The sequence below is a fragment of the Morone saxatilis genome, unplaced genomic scaffold (assembly GCF_004916995.1).
Source record: "Morone saxatilis isolate NCDOM2014 unplaced genomic scaffold, NCSU_SB_2.0 Contig11, whole genome shotgun sequence".
Lineage (NCBI taxonomy): Eukaryota > Metazoa > Chordata > Actinopteri > Moronidae > Morone > Morone saxatilis.
Window position 1 is genome coordinate 2,065,479 of NW_023339663.1, and position 10,601 is coordinate 2,076,079.

Below are 10,601 nucleotides of genomic sequence, written 5' to 3' on the forward strand. Positions count from 1 at the left end.
TTGTAATTATCTATAACTTCTGCAAACCACAATCTTAAACTCATTACTATTTCATTTCTGTCACTGTGGAATATGTTTACATTTACGTTTACTTATGTATCTACCTATACATACATTTCTATTCTGTATATTGTGTTAGATATTGTAATATAAGTATTATTTCTATTATTTAACTTGTATGAGTAGAACAACTGTAACAAACAAATTTCCCCTCTGGGATCAATAAAGTATTTCTGACTGATTCTGATTTTCAATCACAACAGTAACGTGGAAGCAACTGGGAGCTGAAAGCAGTAAAATCATACATTAATGCATTTACAATACAAATAATGTGTTTTTCCAATGTAATGAGTATAATTTTATTACATGAGTATTACACATTGCGTTCATACTGTTTATTACACAATGCAGTTTTATTACATAATGTGTTGTAACATTATGTTTTGCAAAGTTGGACGCAAATGCAGACACAGACTCAGAGGTAAGATGATGAAAAGGATTTATTGCAACAGTTGGGATCAGATTAAGAGATTTAAACAAGGCTTTCATTGATTTATCTGACTTAAGTAGTAGTAGCAGTGGACGGGCAGTCGAAGCCTAAGAAGTAAGTAATATTATCAATGGCATTAGACCAGTACAGTGTAACTAATAGTATTAGTTGTGTCGTTGCAGATGGTCATTTCCTCCATAAACATTGTTATTTAGTATAAATATTAAACAGCCCACTGAAGGTCGCTCACTGTCTCCACTGAACTCTGGACTCACAGCTTTCAAAATAAAGCGAGCAGAACACTGAATCTAATAAAGCTTTTATTCAGAAAGGATCAGTACATTGTGTAACAATAATACAGTTTAAATATCCTCCTGTAGTCTAATAAACATTAAATCAGGAATTCACTGTACATATTTAAAATATTATATAATGTTGCAGCTCTTATTTTCTCTGTTTGATGTCTTTAAAAAGGCATTTTGAGCTTTATTACAACTCACAAGGTCAGTGACATAAATTATAATACGACAGCTTTCTCACACTGGACACTTTATGACATTGAACGGGGGAGATGGAGACGTCTTGTTGGCCATCGAAATCTTTAAATCAGACAGCAGCTTCTGAGTCCATTTCGTGTTGGGATCAATACAGATCTGCTTACCACACGTGGCTGTGACTCTGTAAGAAACACATAATAAATATATATTGTTAGAAACACAGTGTCACCTTTTACAGAACCAAACAGTTCACATCCTGTTTGAGACCTGCAGGTCTGGATGTACAACTAAACAGCTCCCCCTTGTGGAGAGTCTGCAAACTACTGAAGATTAATTTTTCAGTCATTTTTTTTATTTTTAAAGGATGTTAAATTATAAACATACAAAACATACTGAAATACAAACAAGAAGAAGCATTATTGGAGATTAAATGCACAATGTAAAGTAGTTTGATTTCGTTTTAAACACTTAGTTCATATACTATACTATACCCAAATCAGTAAAGAGTCTCACTGTGGAAATAAAGTTTTGGTTTGACAGTTTGGATCTGAGGGTATTTTAACCGTAATAACTTACCTTAACTTAATTAAACAACCAATCAGAGCCGAGGGGGAGGAGGAGGAGGAGGAGGAGCCTTGTTTGCTGTGTTACGACTGTCAGGATACAGCAAATATGATAGAAACTTATTTATTAAATAAAAGTTAACCTGCTGCAGCTTTAAGTTAAGGAAACTGAGAAACAAATTCTCTCATAACAAACTTTTAAAATGCTAAATCACTGCAGCAGCAACAGAGAACATAATCTAATGCATCATCTGTATGTACATAACTGCCTTGACTGGACAGTAACTGGGGTTCATCGCCACGTGTCCCACCCTCCCTCTAGGGATTCTGGTGCTGATGTAGTTTTGACAACATTGTTGTTGAGTCAAAGCCTCTACTGTGAACACATACATAAATTTAACTCACATCTAACTCACATTAACACTAAACACAGTTAATATGAACAGAGGAATCAGTCAGAGTTACTGACCGGTAGGGCTGTATCGCATGAAGCAGATCAGAGTCAGAAGCACGAGAGTCACCAGAGTCTTCATGTTTGCACTGAAAAAAGGCATGTTGGCGATGCTGATGCAGTCACCAGGCAGTTCAATGCAAATTAAAGGCCACCTACAAGACATGTAATGGTCAACACCTGGAAGCTTTACATGAGCTAAAACCTAAAGCTGCAGTGAAGACTAGCACGGCCAAGTCTACCAATGAAGTTTTGTACCTTGACCGTCGTGCTTGAAGTAGTCAGGTACTTTTTAAGGAGAGCAAGGTTGTCTTGCGAAGTGGACAACATAAATTGGAAACATATTCTATCTTAGTTCACAGAGGCTCTGAGAGAACAATAGTCCTACAAGCTGCTGCTGAAAAGCTCAAACTAAAGTGGAAACCACAGTTCACCAGGACCTACAGATACTGCATGCATCTTGTGTCACATTTACCATCTTCCTTGCTGACCACCATCGGAAAACATTCAAGATAGAGGGAGCCTTTACCTCAGCAAACGTGGCTTTAGCAGAGCACACAATAAAGCTATTGGAGGCTGAAACAGTTTGTGTGGACATTGATGGGATTCAAGGTATGCGACACCCCTGCTGCATTTGGAGGACATGCCCCAATTACAAGCATCTAAGGAGGCTGTCAAAAAAGCATACTGGAACTGGAAACTGGAACAAGCTGGCTATGTAATCAGAGTGCCAAAAGAGACAGCAGTGGTATGACACAAATCATATTGCCTTCAACTGTTCACTTACTTACTTACTTACATGTGTTGCTAAGGTTCAGGGAGCACACTGTCTCTGTAAGTAGCGACCTAAAAGACATGTTTCACCAAGTGAGGGTGCTCCCAAAAGACCATCCACAAAAGTGCTTCTATGTAGATAATCATCTATAAAGTGTGCCATCTCAAGTAGAGGCGTTGACAAGCGGAGGGAGGGTTTGAGTCAGTGGGCTAGTAACATACCAGTAATCATAAGTCACTTGCCTAAAGAAGCAAGGTCAGAGATGAATGAGTTTTGGCTCAGTGAATCATTGCAAGACCCAGAACAGTTGCCCTTTGGGCTACGCTGGATGTGTAACACTGACACTTTGGCATACAGATATCGGCCATTTGACTATCATGAGACAACAATGAGAAACACCTACAGGGTTAAAGCCAAGCAGTATGACCCGTTAGGTTCCATCATCCCCTACACCACAAGAGCAAAAGTGCTTGACCCTCTATAAACATTGTTATTTAGTATAAATATTAAACAGCCCACTGAAGGTCGCTCACTGTCTCCACTGAACTCTGGACTCACGGCTTTCAAAATAAAGCGAGCAGAACACTGAATCCAAAAATAAAGCTTTTATTTAGATGTGATCAGTACATTGTGTAACAATAATACAGTTTAAATATCCTCCTGTAGTCTAACAAACATTAAATCAGGAATTAACTGTACATATTTAAAATATTATATAATGTTGCAGCTCTTATTTTCTCTGGTTGATGTCTTTAAAAAGGCATTTTGAGTTTTACTACAACCAAACTTTCTCACAATGTCAGTGACATAAAGAACATAATCCACATATAATTATAATACGACAGCTTTCTCACACTGGACACTTTATGACATTGAACGGGGGAGATGGAGACGTCTTGTTGGCCATTGACATCTTGAAATCAGACAGCAGCTTCTGAGTCCATTTCGTGTTGGGATCAATACAGATCTTCTTACCACACACACTTGTGACTCTGTGAGAAACACATAATAAATATATATTGTTAGAAACACAGTGTCACCTTTTACAGAACCAATCCTGTTTCAGACCTGCAGGTCTGGATGTACAACTAAACAGCTCCCCCTTGTGGAGAGTCTGAAAACTACTGAAGATTAACTTATAATTATAATATAATTGTCATAATAATATTATTAAATTTAAAAGTTAAACAACTTACAGTTGTTTTCATTATAAACAGTTTTCTTTAAATACTGTACATTGTCAAGTTGTCAGTTTTCCTAAATCATCATGAAAACCACCACTGGCTGCTTTAAGGACATAATATAATATTTTACTTAACTTGCAAACAGTATTTTTACCCTGTGCTATTTACACCTTTTCTAAAGCTGCAGGAGAACTTATATAAAAATATTTTGTCTCAGAAACTTTCACTATATCCTGACAGTCAGCCAATCAGAGCCGAGACAGACAGCTGATTGTTGATTTGAGGATACAGTGACAGCAAATATGAATTTATATTTTAAACCTCCTGCAGCTTTAAGTTTATAGACAAAAAAGGTTTTAAATGCAAAATCACAACAGAGAACATAATCTAATGCATCGTCTGTATGTACTTACATAACTGCCTTGACTGTACAGTGACTGGGGCTCGACTCCACGTGTCTCACCCTCCCTCTAGGAATCATGGTGGCGTTGCAGTTTTGACAGCATTGTTGTTTAAACAAAGCCTGTGCTGCAACTGGAGCTGTGAACACACACATACATACATTTAACTCACATTTAACACTAAACACAGTTAATATGAACAGAGGAATCAATCAGTCACTGACCGGTAGAGCTGTATCGCAGGAAGCAGATCAGAGTCAGAAGCATGAGAGTCACCAGAGTCTTCATGTTTGCACTGACAGAGAGAGAAGAGCTGCTGTTTGTGATGAAAAGTCTTCAGTGTTCAGGGTTGATGTGATGTTTGAGACCTGCTCGGGCTTCCCTTTATATACAGCTGATGACCATTCTTTGCCTCTCCCCCGTCTCTTTCTTCTTCTCCTTTCTCAGAGACTTGCCACAAAGGTTATTTTCAGCTTTACAGAGAAAAGGTATGAACTTGTAAAAGTAATTCTGAAAAACAAAAAACCTGTCAACTGACATTTTCTCTGACTCCTCGAGAGCAAACTGCTCCAACTGTCTGAGCTTTGAAAGGTAAGTTTCAAGTTATTTCAGTCACCATTGTTGGTTATTCTTTCTTTAACAGAACTGTAGCAACAATTTTGTCCATGTGTGTAAATAAATATATATATTTATATATTTCTGCCAACATTAAAAAAAGGACTTTTAATCACACAGCAACAGTAAAATTATACATCGTACATTACCAACAACCATTATTTTAATGACATATAATGCATTTCACAATGTAATGAGTATTATTTTATTAACTTTATGTTGAATTAACTACTCTCTTACATTCTGTATTCACTTCTTGAGATACTGAGTCATTATTCTGAAGAAGTTTCTCATTATAATGACATAACGTGTAAGCATGTAGCTAGCTTAACGCCATTAAAGCAGATCTTAAAATGTCCTAAAAATGTGTTAATCTGCCAGAAGAAGTCGTGTTCAGTTGGGTACAGTACGGTGTGGTCTGTAATTCTGTGAATGTATTTGCAGCTCTGGTTGTTTTAGTGCTGCTGAGTTCACAGTTAATGTGAATGAGTAAGGAAGGAACTCTTTGAATCGTTATGTTTCTCACTTCCTCGTTTGTTAAATCCTGTTGTGACTGAAGTTGAAGTTCTCATGTACAGTAACAACTTAAATAATGACTGCATGTACCAATTATAATTTCATAGTTTTCTTAGGTGATAAATGTTCTCTTATTATGTAAAAACAGCTGCATTTTGTAATAAATTACTACATATTGTGGTGGATGTTACAAAATGTGGAAATCTTTTTTTCAAATGAGCTTTATTTTGAAGGTTTTTGGATCTCTTTGGGGGTTTCCTGTCAACAGACCGTTGCAGTAGTCGACCCCAAAGTCAATAAGTTTGTCTGTATTTGTAAAATAATAACAAGCTGATCTTCACTGTGAAAAATGTAAAACCGACATTAAGAAGTTTGTTTAGAAAAACACTTAAATGCTTCAATTAAAAAGTTTAAAGTCCAACATTAAATTCAAGAAAACTAACTTTTTGTCATCAGATTTTACTGCAGTTAACGATTGCATTGGAAATATGTAATATAAAGATCATAACAATGTAATTTGTCGGAAGAATTACATTAAACGTTTATAATTATTGTAGAAATGATGCACGACTGATAGTTTTCAAATTAAGGTTTTAAGTTCCATCTGCAGTACTCCAAAGTTACCCTAGGGGGACATTTGTCAATGAAGCACCAACCACAGGTCCACAGGTCGTAGAAGACTAATTTAATAATTAATTTAATTTGTTTTAATTGAGGTGAATTGTTATAGATGTATAACATGTGTACAGATGAATAACCACAAAATGTATTACACAATGCAATTTTTTACATAATGTGTTGTAGCATTATGTTTTGCAAAGTTGGACCCAAATGCAGACACAGACTCAGAGGTAAGATGATGAAGATGGTTGGGATCAGATTAACAGAAGTCATTCCTGTGTCGCTCTGTGGTTCATCTATCTCTTTAACTCCTCCCTCAGAGTGTCAAAACTCTGAGTCATTAAACTGGTGCTGATAATGTGCAATACACTGGATTATTATGTCATTCCTGTAATTTTTCAATCATTCCTTGTAATTATCTATAACGGCCAAACCACACATCTTAAACTCATTACTTATTTTCATTTCTGGTCCACCCACTGTGGGAACTACTGTTTAAGCATTTACCGTTTACTTAATGTATCTAACCTATACCATACCATTTCCCTATTCCTGTATATTCGTGTTCAGATATTGTAATATACAGAATTATTTCGGTATTATTCTTAACTTGTATGCAGGTAGAACAAACTGTCAACAAACAAATTTCCCTCTGGGATCACATAAAGTGCATCTCTCTGACTGATTTGATTCTTTCAATCTCACAACCAGTAACCGTGGAAGCAACTGGGGCAGCTTGAAGCAGTAAAAATCATAACATTAATGCATTTACAACTACAAATAATGAGATTTTTCCAATGTAAATGAGCTATAATTTTAATTAACATGAGTATTACCAACAGTTGGCCGCTCCCATGACTGTTTATTAATCACAATGCCAGTTTTATCTACATAGATTGTGGTGGTGTCACAATTATTGCTTTCTGCCACACCAGTTGGACCCGCAAGATCACACACAGGATAGCAGGTCAGCAGCGCCTGATCGAAACCAACGCGCATCTGCGTGGCCACAGTTCGGGATCAGATTAAACCCCGCGAGATCTACAACCAACCCAGGCATATCATTGATTCTACTCTGACTACCAGCTAGTAGCCTCCGGCCAGTGGGCGGGCAGGTCGAACGCCTCAAGAGGAAGTAACGCTAATATTATCAACTGGCCACCTCTAGCACCCGGGTCGCGCACCGCGTGTACACTAATAGTATCTAGTTGTCGGCTCCGTTGCCACGCGCGGCACCTGTCCGCTTGGCGTCCTCCTCCATACACAACATCCGCTTTATCTCTCAGTATAAATAGCCCGTGCTGCAGAGCCACTGAAGGATGCGCTCCACCTGTCTCCACTGAACTCTGGACCCCCCGCTTTCACAACATACAGAGCGAGCAGCAACACTGCAATCCAACAAATACAAGTCTTGTCTATCTTAGGAGGCTCTTGCATCAGTAACACTTGCTGTTAACAATAACCACAGTTCCTTCACAATATCCTCCTGTAGTCTAACAACCACATTAAATCAAGGAATTACCTGACACTATTTAAATATTATGATAATTTGCACATCCTTATTCTCCTCCTGGTACTGATGTCTTTAAACAACAGCCATTTTGAGTTTTACTACACAAACCACAACTTTCTCCAACTGGATCATCCGCACACAACGACACATGAGCATCGCACATATACGTCTAATAAGTCCACGACCTGACGTTGCCACACACCTCGGCCCCCGGCGCCAAAACGCCCCCGGCCGGCACACATCGCCGCACGGGGAGGGACCTGGCAGACGTCTTGTTGGCCATTGACATCTTGCAACATCCAGGACAGCAGCCTTCTTCCGAGTCCACTTTCGTGTTGCCGATCACACTACAGATCTCTCCGCACCCACACACACTCTGTTGACTCTGCGCCTCGCGCGGAGAAACACAATAAACTACCGACCCAATCAACGCTCACGACCGCGGCTCTCGCGGTTAGCCCACACAACCAGTCTTGTCACCCGTTTTACCCAGGAACCCAGATCCTGTTTCCAGACGCTCAGTTTTGGATGTAACAGACTAAACAGCTCCCCTTGCTGGAGAGTCCTGAACGACACACCTACCTGAACAGATTAACTTATAATCTTAACTATAATCGTCATAAATACCATCCACCTTTCAACATTTAAAAGCCTTTAAACATCTCACAGGCTTTGTTTTCTTATAAAACAGTTTTCTTTATACTGTACATTGTCCAAGTTATTTTTTTTGTCCCAAAAAAGTTTTTTTCCCCCCTAAAATCATAATTCAATGGGGGAAAAAAAAACCACCACCTTTTTTTTGGGGTTTTAAAACTTTTTTTTTTAAAGGAAAACAAAAATAATAAAACTGGGGGGTTGAAATTAATAATTTTTTTTTTTACTTCCCAAAAAAAAGCCCCTTTGGGCAAAAAAAAAACAAAAGTTTTTAATTTTTCTTTTTTTTAAACCCCCTTTGTGATTAATTTACACCAATTTTTTCTTTTTTTTTTCCTTTTTTAAAGCCCTTGCCAAAGGAGGTTAAAAACCTTTAAAATAATAAAAAAAAAATAAGATTTTTTTTTTTTTTTTTTTGGTCCCCCTCCAAAAAAAGAAAAAACCTTTTTTTCTCACTTTTATTTAAAATTTCCCCTGGAAAACAGTCCCCCCAGCCCAAATTTTTTCAAAGGAAGCCGAGAAAAACAAAAAAGGACCCCCCAAAAAAAAAAAAGCTGGGATTTTTTTTTGGGTTTTTTTTTTTTGGAAAATTTTTTTTTGGAAGGGGGGATACCAAAGGTGGAGACAGCCCAAAAAAAAATTTTATGGAAACAATTATAATTTTTTTTTAAAAACCTTTCCCCCTTTGAGGCTTTTTTTTTTTTTTTTTTAGGTTTTTTATAGAAACCCAAAAAAAAAGGGTTTTTTTTTTTTTTTTTTTTTAAAAAAATGCAAAAAATCAACAAAACAAGAAGAAAAAAACAATTAATTCTTAAAAATTTGCAAAAAAAATCGGTCCTTGTATTGTAAAAAACTTAAAAACAAAAATTAAACTTGGCCCCCCTTGACTTGGGTAACCAAAGTTGGGGAACCCCCGGGGGGCTTTTTTTTTTTTTTTTTTTTCCCGACTCAACAACACACGTGGGTCCCCCCCTTCAAAACCCCTTTCCCCCCCTCTAAAAAAGGAAAAATCAAAAATGGGGTGGGGGGGGCCCCCGGGTTTTTGGGCCAGTTTTTTTTTTTTTTGAGGAAACAAGAAAAAAAAAAAAAATTTTGGTTTTGGTTATTTTTTTTTAACAAACCAAAAGCCCCCTGTTTTTTTGGCCCCTGCGGCAAAACTTTTTTTGGGGGAAAAAAAAGCCCTTCTTGGTGAAACACAAAAAACCCAACCCATTTTAAACCATTACCCCATCTGTTTTTAAAAACTTTCCCCAATTTTTTTTTAACTCCAACAAAAAATTTTTACAAACAAACTAAAAAAACCCCAAACCAAAGGTTTTTTTAATATGAAAAACAAGAGGGGGAATCCAAAAATTCTAAAAAAAAAGGTCACTTTTGGAAACCCCCCGGGGTAAAGAGCCCCCTTTTTTTTGGTTAAATCCGGCAGGAAAAAGCCCAGAAAATCTTTTTTTTTCAAAAAAAGAAAGGGGGTTCCCCCCAAGAAAAGCCAAATGGAAAGAGTCCCCCCAAAAAAAAAAAACCCAGAGGGTTCTTTTTTTTTCCAAAAAAAAAAAGTTTTTTTTGCCAAAAAAAAACCCCTTTTGACAAAGAAAGGAAAAGGGAAAGACAAGGAGGCCTTGCCCTTTGGGGGGGTTTTTTTTTGGGGTGAAAAAAAAATGGAAAAAGAGTCCCCTTTTTTTTTTTTTTTTTTTCCAGTTGTTTTCCCCAAAGGGGTTTTTGATGTTTCTGTGGGATTTTTTGGGATTTTTGGGAAAAGACCCCTTGGCCTTTTTGTTTTCGGGGCCTTTTTTTTTTTCCCCCCTTTTTTTTTAAAATTATACCCAAAAAAAGCCTTTTTTGGGATTTGGGGACCCAATTTTCTTTTTTGCCCCCCCCCCCCCCGGGCCCCGTCCCTCTTTTTGTTCTTTTTCCCCTTTCTCCCTTTTTTTTTTTCCCCCTCCCAAAAAGAGGAACCTTTTTTTTTTTCGCACACCACCCCACACAACCACAACACGCGCGCGCATTAAATTTTTTTCCAAAGCTTTTTAAACAGAAGGGGAAAAAAGGGTATGAACCTTTTTTTTTTGTAAAATTAAAAATTTTTTCCTTTGAAAAAAAACAAAAAAAAAAACCTGGTTCAACTTTGGGAAACCCCAAAAATTTTTTCCCCTTTTCTATGAACCCCTCCTCCCAAAGAGCAAAAAACTTGGCTCCAACTTTTTTTGGGTCCCTTTTTGAAGGTCTTTTTTTTTTTTTTTTTTTTTTTTTTTGAAAAAGGGGTAAAGGTTTTTTTTTTTTTTCCAAGTTTTTTTTTTTTTAATTTTTTTTTTTCCCCCCCCAGT

The 10,601-nt window shown here is 37.2% G+C and overlaps 1 protein-coding gene across 1 annotated transcript; it reads right to left on the reverse strand.

Moving 5' to 3' along the window:
* Window positions 1-3,366: 3,366 nt before the first annotated feature.
* LOC118321090 (C-C motif chemokine 18-like) lies at window positions 3,367-4,717 on the reverse strand. The gene is made up of 3 exons (XM_035652281.1): window positions 4,586-4,717; window positions 4,374-4,500; window positions 3,367-3,768 (listed from the first exon to the last, which is right to left on the reverse strand). The coding sequence occupies exons 1-3, from the start codon at window positions 4,647-4,649 to the stop codon at window positions 3,627-3,629; spliced, it is 333 nt and encodes a 110-aa protein (XP_035508174.1). The 5' UTR covers window positions 4,650-4,717; the 3' UTR covers window positions 3,367-3,626.
* Between the last annotated feature and the right edge of the window lie 5,884 nt (window positions 4,718-10,601).

What these genes read in the sequence shown, in the direction of transcription:
- LOC118321090 (XM_035652281.1), bottom strand. Translation starts at nt 4,649, where the DNA reads ATGAAGACTCTGGTGACTCTCATGCTTCTGACTCTGATCTGCTTCCTG. An exon ending in CCTGCGATACAGCTCTACCG is followed by an intron (nt 4,501 to 4,585) that starts GTCAGTGACTGA and finishes GTGTGTTCACAG; the next exon opens with CTCCAGTTGCAGCACAGGCT. An exon ending in TGTACAGTCAAGGCAGTTAT is followed by an intron (nt 3,769 to 4,373) that starts GTAAGTACATAC and finishes TGTTTCTCACAG; the next exon opens with AGTCACAAGTGTGTGTGGTA.